A 19,264-nucleotide genomic window follows, 5' to 3' on the forward strand; every position below is an offset into this window, starting at 1 on the left:
CTATCTATCGATCTGTTTGTCTTTTATTCCACTGTTTTTTGTCTGTTGTCTTTTTTCAGATTGATATATTTTAATTTGGTCATTGCTTTTAATGTTCTCGAATGTATGAAATGCACTTTATAAATAAAACTCCCTTCATGCTCCACAGAACTACACACATCCTACACGCCTCTTTTTTTTCTTTTACTATTCTCTCATGAATTACCCCTGGCATCCACTCAAGCCCTTATGACTAATTAGGAAAAATCAGTAATGGGTAAAAGTTGGCTGGATTGTGGGATTTGTGGAGTTAATGTGGTGCTTTCACATTATAAACAGCCAAATTTGTTCTAATTGGAAAATTGTTAAAGAGCATAATTTATCCGTTCATTACGATTTAATTCCAACTCGACGGGTTATGAGCACCCAGCTCGCAGGGAAATAAACAGATTAAATCTAATGGTGAGATCTAAATAATAATTATCCTCCCATGCAAAGGTGCATAGTTCCCTCTTTTTTAACTATTTTTTAGTAATGATTAGTGCCTCAGTGACTCAATGGAAATAGCACAGAATAATGTATTAATTCCAGTATTAATGGACTACATTACCCCGTTGGCTAACAGCACATCTCTGTTAGGCTCAGATGTCTGTGCTGGGCTGTAAAAGAGTCCAGTAAACGCTGAGGGCAATGAATCAGTGTCATAAAATGCCTCAGCACAATGTGATGGATTATGGGTGCAGGGTTGTTTTGACAGTTTAAATGTGGTGCCCGGGTGGAGGGGAGCACTCCTGTGAGCGGCTGCGTGGGAATGAAGGGACTGGAGGGACGAGGTCCCCTGTGGTGCACCAGAGCTGTGGGTAACACAAACCTCTGTATCCACGAGGCAATTAGGAAGGTGGCAGAAAGGGACGCAGGGCACTGATGTGCTCTGAACACTGAACTGGGCCTGAGGAGGTCAGGAAACAGCACATGTGCACAGTGTGCATGTAACCCAGAGTTCAGTCTTTCTTTAGCTGTTTGTTTTTTGATGTGTTACTTCACATGCGGGTCTAAAAATGAATGGACGACATTGGTATTTTCATTCACTTCACTCGTAGCATTTGTGCGACCCCTCGCAGCAGCATCATCATCATTTGTGGCAACACGTAGGCGAGCCACTGGTGGGAAAATGCAGATGAAAACAACCTCATCTCTCAGGAACACCCAGTCTCTGACCAAAGCCAGTGAGCGTGTCCAAGCGGGGATGCCACTGAGGTCTGTGTGATCTCTGCAGCGCTGGAGTCTGCAGTGATGTCCCCACTGTGAGAGAGAGAGTGAGCGTCCACGCCTGAAGCCACAGCAAAGCCTCAGGTCCCACAGACCATATCGATGAGTTATGAAATGGACAAGTGTGTGAAGATGGGATAAAAAAAAAAGTGCTTTAGTTCATATCAAGAAGCTACAGATGTTTTTACAGTTGCTGCAGAGAACCATCCTTATCAGCTCCCTGTAGTCCACATGTCATATCTACAATATTCTGTAGATAGAAAGACTGGAACTATGAACAGCTCGTTATCTGACACTATGCTTTATATTTTCAGTGTGGCTCCGTGACCTCACTCCGACCTCAAACTACATGAGGCAAGAGGCTGTGTATGAAACACACACACATACTGTTCCTGATTAAATCATCTGTACTGAAGGAAAATTAAATACATGCTCGATATGCAATGTCGATATGCAAGTACTTTCACTCAGGGCCTGTACCTAAAATTGGATGGCAGTTTACTTTACCTGTTTGATACATCATCATACTTCTGTTAGATCACTGAGGACAGAGGATATAATAAATCATATTCTATGATATAATTCTTCTTCTCTTCAGTTGCTTTCTTGTAGTTTCTCTTAACTTTTGGCTGAATTTATTTCCATAGAATCGTCCTGTCAGGAGAACTTGTATGTCACTTTTTTTTTTCCACAAAATGTTCATGGCTGTGAACCAGGTGCACATTTCCCTCTCACCACAAGAGGGCAGATTTTGCCTGCTGATGGAGAATTTCTTTTTTTTTTTTTTTTTAATATTCATCTCATCAGCCTCACTTAGCACTTTGGTGATGAATAATTAAACTACTGAATAACACTGATGGAAGCCTGAGCACATTTTCAGTGTTTATTTCTTTCAAGTCATCCACATAATAAATAGAAACAATTCAAACCAATTACACAAGACTGAACAGGGGTAAAGTAGCTTGGCTTTGTTGGATGAAATGGAGCAGGCACTTAAAAAAAAAAAAAAAGAAAGGTTAGTGTGTGTTATTTAGCAGTGGGAGATTTTAAATAAAACCTGCCTGCTACTGGGATGATAACAAGGGTCAAGAAAACATCTAAAAGCATATAAAAATAATTATGATGCACACAGCTCTATCCTGCAAAACACACAGACGAGCCGCAGATGAACAAAAACTAGAAAGACCATCTGAGGAATCGTTAACATGTTAACATGCAATGGAAGTGTCTGAGCTTGAATCTTTTGTTTGTGTTAGTAGTTTGATAATTCATGTAAACCAGTTGTAATCCAGTCTGTCAGGACATGAAGCTCATCCAGAGATGGCCCAGCACTATTGTTTTTATTATTATAACTAACAAAACGCATTCAAGCTCATGTCTTGTACTTTGTGTTTACTTATAACAATGTTGCTCCACTCCCCCATGTCGTCCAGTGTCCGACACATGAGTCCACAAAGACTGCAAACTGCTGAAATACAGTTTACAAAGTTGCTGATTCAGGTTGTGATGCTTTGACTGTGAACTCTTTCAATTTGTTTTGCCTCTGCACAGAACTCTGCTTGTGGAATAATTGTAAAAACTGTACATTTACATGTAGGCTAATACAGCTTGAGGTCAATAACAGTTAACTATGAAACTCACTGCGGACAAACAACTGACCTTAACCCTCCAATATATTCAAACATAAAAAGTCAAAACATATGTCGACTAAAAAACAAATCAGACTAAATGAGGCTTTGAGGCTGAAACACGTTTGGTCTTGCATTATCAAACACACTGGATGGTATACATATTTTTACTGTTACTGCATCTAGTCCTAAATCCAGTGTTAAAATAATGAGCATGAACGGACCACACTGTTAAAATTAGAGAGGTTATGAGAGGCCAGTCCTCGGTTCGAACACTTCTTTCTTATTTAAGATATGAGGAAACACCTTGCACCATTAAAAACTCCCTTATTAGTCTTGAAACAAAGTGGTTTACAAAAATCCTCCTCCCACAGTCACTGCTGAACGCATCACTGTACAGGTTCAAATAAAGCTGAAATCGAATCCGCACACATGAACTAAGATTTGTACTTTTGTCTTCTCTTGGTAAATAAATATGCCATTGTGAGACAGCAGGCAGGCAGAGGGGTGCGTAGGTAGAGTGGGTCGTCTTTGGCACACAGACGCAGTTCAGTGGTGACCCAACATGTTTCTCTCGCACACTGACGGCACTGACAAGAGGAGCTCAGAAGTTTGTGATCTGCCAACAGCTCCTGTTTGAAAACCAGCACCTGCCCCCCCCCCCCTTTTTTTTTTTTTTTTTTTAATAGCACCTGTAGTGCAGGGTTTCCTCTTTATCCATCCAACATTAACATCCATCCAGATAAACAGGTTTTAATGTCCAGTTCAAGTCAGGCTCAGACCTCACTCACTGGCAAGTCGGCATCATCCAAGTCCACAGGTTCTGGTTCAGGCATGCGGGGCTCAAAGCTGCTCCGCCGTCGCCACGGTGACTCTTCCAAGTTGGTGATGGTGGTCACAGATGGCTTGTAGGTCACTTTGCCAGACGTGTCTCCTGCAGGGACAGGCGTGCTGGCGTGTGGCTGTGACTGGGCCGTGGCAGCAGGCTCATGAAGTGCTCGCTGTCCCACGCCAGGCTGTGTGCGTGTGCCGCACGTGACAGCAGCCCCCCACTCTGGGTAGCATGGTGGCATGGCAGATATGGGCGAGCGAGGGACGGGGGGGCCCGATGAGATACGGTAGAAAGTGGAACGGCTGCCATGTTCCTGCAACAGAAACGGGGTGGGGGGGGGACAGAAGAGTGAGAGAGACAAGACAAGTAGTTGTTAGTAACAAAAGTGAAATCCTGAAAAGCAGAGTTTATTTGAGAGGAGCCAAAGTGAGTTACAGACTTGGAATCAGCACCAGCATGTGGGGCCTGATGCAGCTTTAGGGATGTAGGTGCTGAAGAATGTAGCATTGCAAGAGAGTGGAGATGGTGGCTGTAGTAGCAGAAGAAGTAGCAGTAGTAGTAGGAGTAGTAGAGGTAGCAGTAGCAGTGGTAGTAGTGTCAGCAGGTTTTAGTTTTGGTAGTCTCAACAGGTTGCAGTGGAAGAGCAGAGTGTCTTAGGAAGCAGTGGTTGGTTCTTGATCATTATTTCACAGCCTTTCATTGTCAGATTTCAATCTCTGAAACACAAAGCAGAGGCATGAGAAGAAAGACGACACAGCAGAGGTTGTGGGAATTATAAACGGGGAGTTGTGCATTTGGTGAAATGTGGGTTAGAAAATAAAACATCAAGCCCCAAGAAACACCAAAATAAATATCTGTCGACTTAAAGGTTCAGTATTTTGACAATTCCTGGGACTTTGCAGGCTTGTGAAAACTCCATTGAGTGTAACATGAGCAGCACAAGATCTTAGATTTAGTTTCCTTACACAGAAATGTTAATGTGAGACACACAAACACGTGTTAAGAGATTTGTGCTGAATCCGAAGGTGCAAATTCATCAGATAATCACTGACAATTACCTGCAGGGTAATTGCACAATTGATTAACTGATATGATCCCATAACACTTTAAAAGCTCTTACAAACCCAAACATGTGCATGTAAATCTACCTAAAGACTGTGACTTTGGATGTGTGGATTCAGCACTGGTGAGTCCTCATTTCAACGCTGGTAAAATGTTTAACATTTAACACACAGAAGGTGGAGGTGATCAACGTGGAAACAAGTGTATCGTTATCATTGTTATTGTGTGTATGAGCAAGAGGAAAAAACATACAGGCAGCGAACAGGAGGGAGGAGGAGAGACAGGCAGGATGTCACACATCTAAGACAGGTACACAGCTGCAGCAGACTGCAGAGATAACAGAGCATGAAGGGAGAGAAACACAAGGTGTGAAAGACACATGTACCCAGTAATAAAGAACAGAGAAAACAGCTATTCACAGCTAAGTTTGTCGGGAGGATCAAGCAGTGAGTGTGTGTTTGCACATGGATTGTTCATCAACTCGTGTATACGGCCCCTTACACCCCTGGAATTAACATGTGGTTTTTATGATCTGCTCACAAGTGGACATTTCTAAATATAGGTGTGAACGCACTCAGATCAGATAGCGATCTCATCGAGCTGGACCACATTAGGTGGGCTGGGCCTCATGTGTGACCTCTCTCTTGCCCACTCACTTTAAGATTAAGATTCCTATTTATGGTTCACACAGCATGCAACAGGAAATTTGACTTCTGTATTCAACCCATCCGTGTGAACACAGGCGCCCGGGGAGCAATTGGGGGGTTCGGTGCCTTGCTCAAGACTTGAACCGGCCACCCTACGGTTCCCAAGCCAAGTCTCTATGGACTGAGCTAGCAGACACTGGATGGTATACATATGGCAGACACAAACAATCACTTGGTCTTCGTGAATAGAAAAGATGTACGTGTTTATTGGCATATAGGGTGGGGAAGTGAGATCCAAGACGTATGTTAATAAAAGTGGGAATGCACGGCGCACAGAGCTGTCCACATGTGACAGGATCACAAAAACCACATGTTAATAGCAGGTGTGTGGAGGGCATGAGATCGTCATCAATAATCATGAAAGCTGTAGAAGTGAAACCATAAGGGAGGGAGGCAGTGACTGCAGGTTTGTCCAATAGTTACATGGTCATATTCCAACTGTATCGAGTCATTCTGCAACAATATTATATATTTTAGCATTTAAAAGACTTGAGGTGTGCTTGATTTGAGTTACCGTGCTTGTTACAGTCATCACGTGCAAGAGAAGATAAATTAAGCACAACCTGAGCCCTACAGTTTCTAACACAAGCTAATTTTTTTTACCCGTTTCGCTGGAAACAATCTGAATGCAGTGGATCTAAATTTCTAGCGGAGCTAAAGTGACAGTTCACCAAGGGAAAAGAAAAGCAAAGGAGGAAGAGAAGTCGATCAGAGAAGCGTTGAGAATGAGGGCGTGAAGGGAGGAGCGCTTGTTGGGTTATCACAGCCATATGTAGGGTGTGGTTGGCAAAAAAACAGGAGCATCAGATTTGCCGTCAGATCTGATCTGCCCTCATAATGTCTACAACCACAAAGGGTCAGCCAGTGAGTGGAAAACAGTATTAAAAAAGGTGAACTTATAGTTTAAAAAGGGGGATTTAGACGAGCTGACATACGTGCTGCTGCACTCCCCGATTCGGGACGTATACCTCTGTATACAGGGGTTCGACAGCCGTCTGGCCTGCCGCATCTGCAACAACACAGTGCAAAGCAGGATTAGAGCAGATGGGCCATCTGCCCACAGGGAGAGGAGGAGGTGGAGAGAATGTGACAAAGGAAGAAAGAATGGAAAAAAGACGAGAGAGGCACAAGAGAGGGTAAACTGAGGTGAGAGAAAAACAAGCAAGAGAGAAAGAAGACACAGGAGGCAAGAAAGAGGGAACTGTAGAGAGAGTCAGCGCAGACGTGTTGAGAATGATTCCAGTCCAACCAGAAGGAACCAGCTGCAGCTGAGGACGTTTGGAACCGGTTTACTTCTCTCTTCACACCTGCCAAGTCTACCTGCCCATCTCCATGCATGTAGGGTGCTGACTGAACTAATAAGATGTCGTAAAACTAAACATTACGAACTCACACTCGCCAACAAAAGAGGTGATAACAGATTGCTATCTTGTGAGCTGATGACCTACTTAACTTAAAATAACTTGAGTCACCCAGGTGGTTCAAGGGTTATGTCAGCTATGAACAGCAAACATCACTGGTTCAAGTCCAGCTGGAGACATTCGTTGCTTATGATTCCCCATCTCTTTCCCTCCCCTTCCTCTTCCTGTCATTAATCAACTGCCAATTGTCTAATGAAGACAAAACCTAGTAAAAACAAAAGTGTATTATGCCATTGGAAGGCGGGAAATAGGCTGTGCCAAACACCAAAAGTTTCCTCACAGCCTGGTAGCATCTGTCCTAAGAGTTATGAGTTACTACAGAATGAAAAATGTAGCTTCATCTGATTTGTTGTCAGACTTTACAATCAACTATATTGCTGGGCCTGATGTTGTTAAAAACATGGGAAAGTTCTGAAAACTACTGTAGATAAACTTCTCTCATCTCTGTAGCGTTTAGCTGTGGGAGCTCTTATGAGAAACTGCAGAAAATTATTAAAAGCTGACTTGATTGTCAGAAAAAATACAGTCAGAAAAGACAGAACAGTGATTTGAATAGTTTTAGTCAAAGTAAGATAAGTCTCAAGTTCTGCACGTTAGAAGTGTCAGAAGTGATTGTCCTTTTCCAGAGGTACACATGAGGTCAGACATGAGTTGAATGGTGAGGAATCTATACCATGGTGGCACTGCACTGTACAGTGGTGTATGATACATACTGTGGCAGCAGACCTCCCAGGCCCCCGCTGGGCCACAATGGCCCCTGAGACAGCCTTGATCCAGCTGTGCATCTCCTCTGGACTGTCCGCCTGTTGGAGACAAAGACGAAGAAAATGACAGACAAGAATGAGAACAGTGAGGACTGGAGATCAGAAGTGATGGAAAGGTACAGTGTGTGTGTGTGTATGTATGCAAATCGAGAGTATATTTTATCATAGAGAAAGATGCACCTGTATGTAAAATGTCCTTGATGTGGTGACGACTTCAAACAGATTATCCCTCATCATAATGTCACTATAACAAAGTGGAAAACAAGTCAAATCACATTCCTCTCATTGACAGTATAATTTAAATCAGAACACGTAAACACCAACCCCCTTGGACAAAAGTTTTTTTTAACATTGGTAAAATGTTTGGAAATGTTTAATACCTCTGTTTGCACTCCTGGACTTTATGAACTTCCTTCAGGGGGATCATTCTCAGAGGCTCTTTCTCCTAAAGGTAAGAAAAATAATGAGTGAATAAGGAGAATAGATAATAACAACACTCACAGAAGCCAGAACTTGAAATGCACAGTATAATTATTACAAATGCTTCTGCTAATGTAGTGGGTACAAACAGTTTTTCAAAGACGCAGCAAAGTAAAACCCTGATGGTTGAAACTTTCTTGACCATTTTATCCAGCAGACAGAAAGTCTCTGTCCTTGGGGCCTGTTGATAGCCAAACAGACAGATAAAGCTGTCAAATAAGGGCAGACCTTGCCAAGTACTGGGAATGGGACGTGCAGTATTGCCCTGAGGACAGTCCGTGTGTGTGTGTGTGTGTGTGTGTGTGTGTGTGTGTGTGTGTGTGTGTGTGTGTGTGTGTGTGTGTGTGTGTGTGTGTGTGTGTGTGAGAGAGCGAGAGAAGCCAACAGGGGAACAAGGCATGATGGGACATGTGCAATGAGAGCACTGAATTCCACTCACACTGCGGATAAAACATGTTTGAGTCAGGACTGTGTTCGGTGTTACTCTGCCTCAGACTGTGAGGGTGAACCCAAAACACATGCACCATCAATAAAAACATTCCTTATAGACCTCATATAATTGAATCAAAGTTGATTACCAAATCAGACTTGAAGTAACTCATTGAGTTTTCCTCCAGTAGGAAATATCGACGTTTCCAGTTCCTCATCTGGGGGGAAAAGGTGAAAGTATGTTTAAAACTTTTGGCAAATAGTTTTCTAGCAAAACAAGATCTCTCACAATTTTGTTTACACAACTTCAACACCGATGTCGGCCCTTATCACTAAAAGCTCTCAGATCTCATTGTCTTTCCTAGATAACATCTGCGTCCTCTTCATGCATGGCACCTCCTTATCCATCCGGTGTGTGTTTGGTATGCTGCTGTATTCTCACACAGGCTCATTCGGGCCTGAACTCGAGGCCGTTCATTGCATGTCTGAAAGCAGCTGAATTATGATTGTGCCATGAATAAAAAATGGTATTGCATATCGATGGGTTGGCCTGATTAAATGCAAGTGATTTTCAGACAAGGGATGTTGCACTGTATACAGCCAGTGACATAGATGACCACCATCACATGCCTAACTTGGAACTATAACACGGCGGTGGCAGGTACTCACCACAGCTCCTTGTTTGACACAGTAACCTGACTTAATGACACTGTGTTCTTGAGTCGGCCTGCTCAGGAAGTACGGCAGCTGGCTGTGAGAGCGCTGCATGGCATCTCGCTCTGCTCTGTCTGCCCCGTCACCGCCATCACGCTGGAGGGTGAGGGACACCCGAGATATTGTAATTTAGTTAAAAAACATTTCAAACAAAAACAAATGGCCGATTTATGTCAAGGAATCTATGAAAACATCTACCAAATGTTAGACAGAATCTTGACTGTAGGGTAATTTAACACAATATAGTGAATGCACAACAAACAAATCATTTAATAACACAAGAATCACACAAAATAGTGAAAAATGACCATGAGATTTTGCAAGAGCCTATGTCTTCAAATTGCTTGATTTATTTAACCGACACTCCAAAACCCAATGATTTTCTGTTTTAAAATTATACACAAGAGACAAAAGCAGTAGTGGAATGGTCTTGTGGATAAAATTATAGTTTTCAGAATATCAGTGTACATTAATAAAACAACTTATTGTTAACAGCAGTTTGTCAGGTTTCAAAATGTTTTAACATAATGCATTTTTAAATATGTAACTGGAATAAGGTATGTACATGTGTTGGTCATGTTTACCTGTGTCTGGGTGACGATGGGGACTCCTCCAATTATCTCTGTCTTATAAGACACTTGTTTCTTTGGTCCCGTGACATCTGGCAAAACCTTCTGGTTCTCTGTATTCTGTTGGCCATCATACGACTTTGGCACCTTAAGTACACAAACACATATCAGACTTTATAATTAAACACAATATTTGAACAGAAACACGTTCTAAAGTTTCGTAGTAAAAGGGAAAACAAAACACTTAAAGTTAATGAGCCAAGACCACATTTTATATCCATTTCCTATCTGGATGGTGAAAGCTCAATGGAAATTATCCTTCATCCTAGTACAAAGGACAACAATACAGCATCCTGTTAGTCATACTGTGACTCACTCTAGTTTCTTGACAGTCCACTCATTCATATCTCCAGAGGAAGAAATAAAAGTTTCTCAGAACGATAAAACATGAGCCAAGAAGAACAGATGATTACAGCTGAATCAGGAGAGAACTGTACATCTTGTGTTTATCTATGGACACTGTGTGTATGTGCGTGCATTTGTCTCACAGTGATTTTAGTGGCTTTATTGAGAGCGTTGACCCAGTCCACGAGGTCCTGCTGATCATTGGCCTGCAGGAAGAACTTCCTCATCCCGGCATTGATGACTAATAATTTATAGAAAAAAGAAAACCATGGGAACAAGAGAAAGAGTGAAAGTATATTCTTTAGTCATCTTGAGTCAGACTATGTTACGGTCTACACTACACCATCTGTTTCGTTCTGTGTATTAACATGAATCACATGCATGTAACTCTACACGTAGACAGATGTACTCTGAAGATGCATTGACTATCTGTGCATTTGGCTTAGTGTGGAAAATATGAAGTGGTTATTAGAACTAAGAAGAACAGATATAGAAGACGGACGGACACAAAGACCCCCCCCCCCCCCCCCCCACTCCCAGGTGACCAGCGTGAATGAGTCCAACAGAATCAACTGTCCAATGTGTCCACTGTATTTCTGGGGGCAGTAAACTGTTTAGTAGCAGTAAATGTGTAGTGGTCTCTCTTAGGCAGCAGGATGACAAATCTGGCAGAGGGTTATCAGATCCATCTCATAGTGACACATAACAACACAATGTGTGCTGCTGGAAAATGCAGCACTTTTGATCTCCGTCCCCACCACACATCAATCACAAATACAAATCAAGTCTCTACTTTCTCACTGTAAAAAGATCTGTATCTGTGAGATGGCCATGATCTAGCTTTACTTAATACTTCCTCACCTTATGTTTCCTCTTAAGTTGCTAGATAAATTGCAGTGTAAAAATAACTTCATACATCTCTGTATCAGGTTCCCATTAGGATGCCAGTATCCTGTTGAAACCTCAACAAAGCAACTGGTGTGTGCACACCACGCACGCACACCACTGAAGCACATGGATACGGAGGATGGGGGCTATTAAACAATAACTGGGAATGGTGGTTTGGCCATGCAGAGCTCCAAGTTCTCTTACAGTGTTTATTTTGGGTATGTTTGCTCCTCTCTGCGTCTCTGTCATTCGTTGCTCACCGACAAATGAATCGGGCCAAACCGAAAGTGCTCCCCGCCATCTTCTCCATACATTGTCCAAGTTCATAGACTCTGTTTTTACCCAGTCTGTGTTTACATGTGTCCTATGATGAGTGAGAGAGAGGCAGAGTCTGTGTGTGGGACGCTGTTACCTTTCCCTCAAGTTCTGACAGCATCATAAAAAAGCTACACAATTCTTTTATGGTATTTAGCCAGGGACAAATGTGATCACTATAGTAAACTAGTTTCCACTGTGCTAGAATGCTGTAGCGAGGCAGAATAAAATTTTGACTGAACCTGCCACCTCGCAATTATATATGCAGGAAAAGCCCTGAAGAAAGAACTGGTAAATACCTATGAAAAGTTTCTTAGCGGTGACATTCTCCAATTTCCTAAAGGTGTCTCGTGACGTGTTTGACCATCGGTGGCGCAGTACAGCTATTTTTTTAGGGATATGTTTCTGTACCGTGTCTATGTTGATGTCTACCAGCAGGAGCACAGGGACATACATGCATGCCACAAGCACAGAAGTGACTAGATAATTTCAGGCAATGGCAGAGAGCAGTGGTGCATAACACTAGTTAGTAGAAGTAATGTTCCTTAAAAGCTAGAAATGCAGCAGCATGACAGAAGAAGTGGAAACAAGTGACAGTTTAAAACTTTAAAAAGGCTTTTCAAAATTTTGGGTCGGGAATACATCCAGCTAATATGTTGTAGTCGCCACACACTCCCCCACTCTTTCAATATTCATGAAGATGGAAAAGACAAAGCAGCTTATCTTTAGTAAAATCGGGCTGTTGGCTGTGGAAAAACATCTAATTACTCAGGTTCTAAATTTGTCAAACCTAAAGGTTTTTATCCAGGAAAACTTTCCAGGTGCAAATACAACCTGATCGAGATAATGAAATCTGAAAACAGAGCAAACAAATGAACAAAACGCTCAGATCATCAACTGCAGCGGCCTCCTGCATCTTTATTTGTTGGCTAAACAGTCACTGTCACACAAAGCTGCATTGTTCCCTTCAGTTATATTAAATATAGTCCCGGGACAGGGATCCCTCAACTACTTTGCGTCTATATTATATAATTAGATTATTATTACTTATGTGTTCATGTTAAAGCCAGATTTTACTGGTTTTTGTTTGAGGCTAGAGCTCATTTGAACAGATTTGTATCCAAGAGCAGTTAATAATTAAAAAGAAATCGTGATCAAATCCTGAAAATCCTCAGGTGCGACTATCACAGTTGTTGCCAATTTACTGCAGGTACGAGACAGCGCAGCCAGACTTATCTATTCTTTAACTTTAACCCACACCCACACATATGTCAGCCCTCCAAGCTGGGAGAGTCTGTGTGTGTTTTTGTTCAAGGGGTCAGATCACGGTCAGTGTGTGTGTGTGTGTGTGTGTGTGTGTGTGTGTGTGTGTGTGTGTGTGTGTGTGTGTGTGTGTGTGTGTGTCTGTGTGTGTGTGTGTGTGTGTGTGTGTGTGTGTGTGTGTGGGCGTGCTTGTAAATCAGAGGTTACTGAATAGAACTACAACACAGATCTAGTTGGGGACTGGGACAAATAGCAGAAAGAGTGAAGATCAGTGTTTTCTTACCAAAGCAGAACTCTGCTTTAGGCCTCAGCTTTGTGGCATCGCTGACCTAGAGGACGACAATCCACTGTAATTGTTAGATTTTCTGTTCAACCAAACACGGTAAACACTATTATTCTATGAATAAATAATCTTATCATCTTCAGTGGTAATATTTGTGCACCTTAGAGATGTAGGTGAGCTTGAGAGAACCAACGCAGTCAGTACCAACAGGCAGGTTCTGTGGGATGAAAAAGAACAAACTATGCAAAAATAGAAAACTAATGATTTGTCATTCTAATAAGGGAAAGGCTAATGTGGCAAAAGGGCAAAGTCTGTCCTGAAAAGCAAGTCGCTGTTATGGAGTAAGTACAGTATACTTTGGCTGCATGCCATGATAGTTAATTTCAGTGTCTTGCTGTGTTTCTGAAAGTAGGGGAACCAGATTTAACATCATTAATTTTTAACCTTTTTCAATCTATAAAAGGAAAGGGACTTGCTGAATTATTTAAAATTCACCCTGCACTACATCATTTATGGATACTTCATGTAACAAGCAAACACGATGTGCAAAATACAAGAGAGGGGAGTTACACTATAACGGCTATGGACAAAGGGTCATAAAATGTTGACCCTGCAAATCCCATTGTTCAGAACATGGACAAATCAAGAGCACTACAATAATCAAATAAATAACAAAATTCAAAATACATGCCACATATTCCAAAGGAAACTGGCACATCAGAAATGTAAGTATCATGTCACCTGCATGCTAACAAAGTATAGCGTTGACGACTAATTTTTGTCCTGCCCAAACTGCAACTGAGGGTTTGAACATTCGCAAGAAGAGTTCAATCTGTGAATTCATTCAAACTAATTTACAGCTTGAAACACAGAAACACCATTAACACCGACCTACTCCTGTGCCTGTAACATGCTCTCCCCAATCCCTGTCAACTAGAATTACATAATGCAAGTTCCCCCATCCTTGTATGACTGTCTGGCAATGGAAATACCTACAATAAAGACAGAAACCTAAAGGTAGCCTGCTGTTTGCCTGAGAGCTGACTGTCAACACTGATATCTTACATTAGCTGGAATGCAGTTGCTCATAAAGCACCAAATCAAACATTTGCCTGTGAAGTTACCTGCAGGATTTTTGTTCCCCATGAATAAAGCTAAAAGCTATGCTAAGCTAACACAGCCCTGTGTAATTACCTGAGGGTTGTCCATAAACCACACCAGGCTTCCCTGCTGTGTGTCCAGTATGAAGTAGCGCCGCAGGAACTTGCCGCTGCTTTCATTTTCCTCGATGTCCAGGAAGCCACAGATGCGGTTCTGTCGGTCCACGTAAGGCATCTCGCTGCCGGGACATTCCCTGGCCTGCTGGGGCCAGGAGTGGAGAGGAGCAAGGGCAAGTGGAACTGGGAAGAATTCCTGAAGGACAGAGAGAAAGGAGTGATGGTTCAAGAGGGTGGGAGGGGGTTAAACAAGGATTTTCGGTCGTCTTTGTGGTGAGCCTTGCAACTGTGTCCCGCTCCTTCTTTCTTTTTCTTTCTGTATCTACTGTATCTGTGCTCTCTCTGCCACCTGGAGCTCACTAGGCTACAGCCTGCATGGGGATCATGTGACAAACCACAACCCCGCCTTTATTCTTTTACATCAGCCTCGCCCACTCTCTCTTGCTCCCTTTATCGTTGGCTCTCTCTGAGCCCCTCTTTTTTTCTGTAACACATGCTATCCTCTGTTACTCTCTCCTCTATCTCCTCCACCCACCCTGGCTTGTCCTCTTTCTCTCCTTCTCCCTCACTTTCTGTGCCATCTCCTCCCAACTGCTCTCTCATCCGATTTGGCAAGCCTCTGGCCGGCCCCTTGCATCCCCTCCCTCCTGCCACAGCTGAGCACCCACTGGAGCATGGTCAAAAAAAGCCACTTAGCTCAGCCATGTTGAACACAGCGAAACACACACAAACACCCTCAGGATTTGTGCGGTAGAAAATAAGCAATATTTAACCTGCTGATGTGAGACACGTACCTAAAACCTACTCCTCACACAAACCTTTTTTCTTTAACATGTGCAAATGCACACATCTCAAAGTCAAATGCAGTGTCAGTACGTGCAGCATTACTGTGGGAATATTGTCACATTGGCCTGTTTAAGCCGCTGTCTTTTTGGACTGGGCCTAAAATATGTGAGTGAGTTGAGTCTGTGGAAAGCAAAGATAAAGAAGTTCTTTCTCCATGATGTTATGAGCACTGTGTGGGTGGATGGGCGCAAAGCAGGGACAAAAGGCCTGGTTGTTGTGTGTGGACTCTGGGCTGGGAGCATCTCAACTAGTCCCTGCATCAATCCGAGTCATCCCATTTGACACATAGGCACGAGAAAGCAGCAACGCTGTCAGAGGCGAATGTCTCGACACAATACAAACACTGATTGTCATGCGGGAGTGAGAGACGTCTTTGTCAAGTTTAGAGACCCCGTAAATGAGGTGCTCTGCACATGTTCATCTGCATGCATGACTGTGCATTTCAGTAGTGCAGATTAGATGTTACAGATGGTGCAAGACAAAATCCCTAGAGGGTGAACAGCAGACCACATACACTAAATAGGCTTGAAGTGATTGACCGACAAAGTCATTTCACCCAGCTCACTGTTTCATTGCAGCCTGTGTCATTACTGTTCTGGTTCACCGCCCCCTCTCTTACAGTCTCATTTTTAGCCACAATAGACTACAGAAAAATATCCTCTAAAACTCCTGCTAAACACCAACTAACAGCAGACATGGTGATTAAATGAATTCATGATGAGTAAAATCTAGTTCTTCTCCTGACATCTGCAGAAATTAACCTGAAGAAAATGTGTTATGAGTGTCTCAGGTGATAAGCTCAAAAAGACCGTGGGTAAAGTTTTAGCAGTTAAAGAAAATAATTGCAACAATAACTGTCAGTTGACTGGTGGCCACTGGGAAAGTGAGCCGTCTACAGACATCCAACTGAACAAACATTTAGGTAAGCAGCCAGGCTATGTTACATTGTCAGGTGGCTATAGAGAGCATGAGAAAAATTTCAAATCCTCTCACTGCGAACCTTGTTTACTTGTTATGTGTTATTTAGGAGTGAGATCACTCTCGAACATGTGACTGATTATTTCAGGCCATAACTTTCACTTCATCAGTGAGAATATTTGTTTTGCTTTTCTTCTTCTGTGAAAAAAACCACAGCTCTGACTCTGAAGAAGGTCAGATAAGGCTGCATGATATAAGTTGACTTCTTTCTAGGGCAAACATTCCCCCCTGGTAAACTCACTCTTTACATACGCTGGAAGGATTTGTCCACCATCACATGGCAACCAACTGGTCACACAGGACAAGTCATAAAACAACAGTAAGCACCAGCTGGATATCCCAGTAGTGGATTTTTATTTTCCTTTCATGATCTTAGACCGCTGCCATACATTCCGAACTAACCAAACAACTGTGAACTGTAGAGCAGAAATCTTTTGTTGCTTTAATAACCACTGACCTGCTCCCACCACATAGAAAATACACAGCAGATCACTCAACTAAGGTGTTGATGGCAGAGTCAGATAAACTCCTAGAGGACAAATGTTTTTGTTACTGGACCCCTATTGATCCGCACTACACAAGACAATGTCAACCACAAACCAACCAGTAATAGAAAGTTAATCAAATTTCTGATCATTATTTTATGATATTTTAATATTTGCTGATCTGACGTTTCCATTACAGTAAACTTACTCACCATCTTTGTGTTAAACCTGGAACTTGTACAGCAGACTTTTTTTGTCCCCGAGGTGATCCAGCCTTAGTGAGGACATTCACTCTTTTCCCTGCATAATGTACATTTGTTTTTTGTTTACTAGAGGAACAAGGAGGTGATAAAGGGGAAGGGCTTGGACTGAATGAGCTCTTCACAGGTCAAAGGTGGGACAGGTCATTCCAGTTCAGCTGAAAAGAGTAATTTCAGGTCAGAGTCTGGCTCTGAATGAAACACACGCCTGACAGGCAGGGTCCTGTTTACCACAGCAACATGCTGTGTGGGGTTTTGAATTTCCACAGCAGAACAACGTGAAGATGGAAACCCTTTGTCCTGAGGCACTGAAACAAACCACTTGCTCCCCCAGCTTCCAATGACACTAAACAACAATATTTCACATTCTCCTCACAACATTTAGCGTTAGCAGCAACTGTGGCTCCGTGGCCTGAAGTTAACTGTGGGGGGCATGGCTCGGGTTAGCCTAGCGGTTAGCAGCTAATGCTACCTCACACATTACATTACATGAATTCACCAAACGCTAAAAAAAAAAAAAAAAAACCCGCTTTAAGTTGAGTGTATGTTTGCTAAGCTAACCGTGTCTGCTGCGTGGCTGAGTTAAGTTTCCTCATACAACGACGCACGTTATCCGAGCTAACGTTAGCGCCTGGTCTCACTCCGAAGCGCAACGTTTGACAACTTGAAGTGTCCGAAACAACACGGCAACAGCGTTAACTAGTGCGGGTCAACGTCCCCGGAGCATCTTACCGGAGTGCCCCGGTCTGTGGCTGCAGCACTGACGGTCCGGCGGTGTCGGTGGTGTCCTCTGAGTCTCAGCCCATCTCTCCCCATGGAGCAGGACGACTGGCTTTTTCACCGAGCTGGTTCAGGGCGAAGACACGCCCTCTTCCGTATATAGACACGTACGTGAACGCCGCGGTGGACGCTGGGGTCGCACGGCTACCTCGCCGCCATATTGGAATGGGGTGTACCATCACGAGGAAACGGGGGGGGGGTGGTTCCAATTAAAAACTAAGGATAAAAGGCCAAAAAAAACCTTTATATGGTCCAACCAATTTAAATCATTTGTTTCTATGTTAAAGTGTTTATTTATTCCAATATTTTTTATGTCCTTTTTGTTAGTTGGGCTGAAGGGTGTGGGTTTTGTTATATCTTTAGTTGGGCCATTTTTATGTTACATGTCCAAAACAACAAAAATAATCACAATAACAATCAATATATTTGTAGAGCACTTATGCAAACAAGGTTTATGGCAAAAAAGAAATGAATAGCAATAAAAGGTATTCAATTCAATATGATTTCAGGCTCCAAACTATAACATGGTAGGGTCCAGAGTCTTGACTTTTTATGGTCTCGACTCAAGACCTCATAATTTATAGAGAAACCCAACAATTCAATGAGCAGGACTTTGGCAACTGTGGACAGAAAAAACTTTATAGAACCAGACTCAATGTGGGCAACATTTCTTTACCAAAAAACGTAATGAAAATAAATGAGGGCTTTTATTAGCAAATGAAAAAGAGCAGAAGAGGAAGATTCATGTGTATAATGCTAGAGTAAAGAAGTACTCAGACTACATCTGCAGACGAGTCCATACAAACAGCAGCTGGGTTCATTTTATAAGGTGATCACAGGGCTCAGTGTCCTACGAACGAAGTACTAAGTTTGGATTTGGATACCAAACAGCTGCTGCTCCATTCACACTTGAACTAATGTTTTCAAACACTGGTGCTCGTATAGATCAGAGTGAGAGGTCCTGTTTGTTTTGTTTCTTCATTAAATGTAAATATAGATGGAAGTTAGAACAGATAATCCAGAGAGGGGATATAGCGACACCTAACGTTTCAAGGTTGCAGCTACATGAGTCTGTTTAAGGTCCTTGATGATTATGGCAGTTTTTTATTTGCTTATGTAAACAATAAGCACATAAGAAATGGTGATCAATTAAACAACTGTTTTATCAGATATAATTGTTTTTAGTTATATTAATCTATTTTGTGTATCCATGAAGTTACATCCATGACAACTCTAAATAGCAATTTAAACACCATTAATTCTAAGAAAACTGGAGCTATGAGCTATCCATGTGTTTTTATTATTATATTCTAATGTGGTTATGGTTCTATGTAGCCTGTTTTGAGTACAAATCATATTTTCATGTACATTTTCCTTAGAAAATACCGGCCACATGAGTTGCACTCAAATACTTTGATATATATATGTTTTTATTTATTTAGGGAAACAGCAGAGAACAACCTCACAACATGACATAATCATTTAATATTATCTACAACTCCTGAAATAATCTAGACTTTATACACTTAAACTTAGAAACAGAACAGGTTTAGCAATCATATACTTGGCATGTAGCTTAACTCCCACAATACTTGTCTGAGTAAGAATTTGAAATAGTCATCCAACCTGCAAGTCTGAGGCGAGGGGCGTTAACAAGCACAGGAGCACACACACACACACACACACACAT

At 42.2% G+C, this 19,264-nt stretch overlaps 1 protein-coding gene across 11 annotated transcripts; it reads right to left on the reverse strand.

Annotated features, from left to right (window-relative positions):
• Positions 1-2,117: 2,117 nt before the first annotated feature.
• Positions 2,118-17,686, reverse strand: LOC109634851 (pleckstrin homology domain-containing family A member 1). 11 transcript variants are annotated; one of them, XR_011246001.1, is made up of 15 exons: positions 17,527-17,686; positions 14,203-14,421; positions 13,169-13,225; positions 13,009-13,054; positions 10,403-10,500; positions 9,870-10,001; positions 9,241-9,381; positions 8,721-8,789; positions 8,043-8,107; positions 7,843-7,906; positions 7,612-7,701; positions 6,413-6,486; positions 5,023-5,097; positions 3,668-4,021; positions 2,118-2,240 (listed from the first exon to the last, which is right to left on the reverse strand). XR_011246001.1 is itself a non-coding variant. In XM_069538190.1 (14 exons), the coding sequence occupies exons 1-14, from the start codon at positions 17,608-17,610 to the stop codon at positions 3,790-3,792; spliced, it is 1,446 nt and encodes a 481-aa protein (XP_069394291.1). In that variant the 5' UTR covers positions 17,611-17,686; the 3' UTR covers positions 3,039-3,789. The 11 variants fall into 11 exon arrangements, 9 of the variants coding, with proteins under 9 accessions (XP_019951140.1, XP_069394291.1, XP_019951157.1 ...); XR_011246002.1 differs by lacking the exon at positions 5,023-5,097 and having other exon boundaries at positions 17,527-17,685; XM_069538190.1 differs by lacking the exon at positions 2,118-2,240 and having other exon boundaries at positions 3,039-4,021.
• Positions 17,687-19,264: the final 1,578 nt, after the last annotated feature.

The sequence above is a fragment of the Paralichthys olivaceus genome, chromosome 14 (assembly GCF_024713975.1).
Source record: "Paralichthys olivaceus isolate ysfri-2021 chromosome 14, ASM2471397v2, whole genome shotgun sequence".
Taxonomy (NCBI): Eukaryota; Metazoa; Chordata; class Actinopteri; order Pleuronectiformes; family Paralichthyidae; genus Paralichthys; species Paralichthys olivaceus.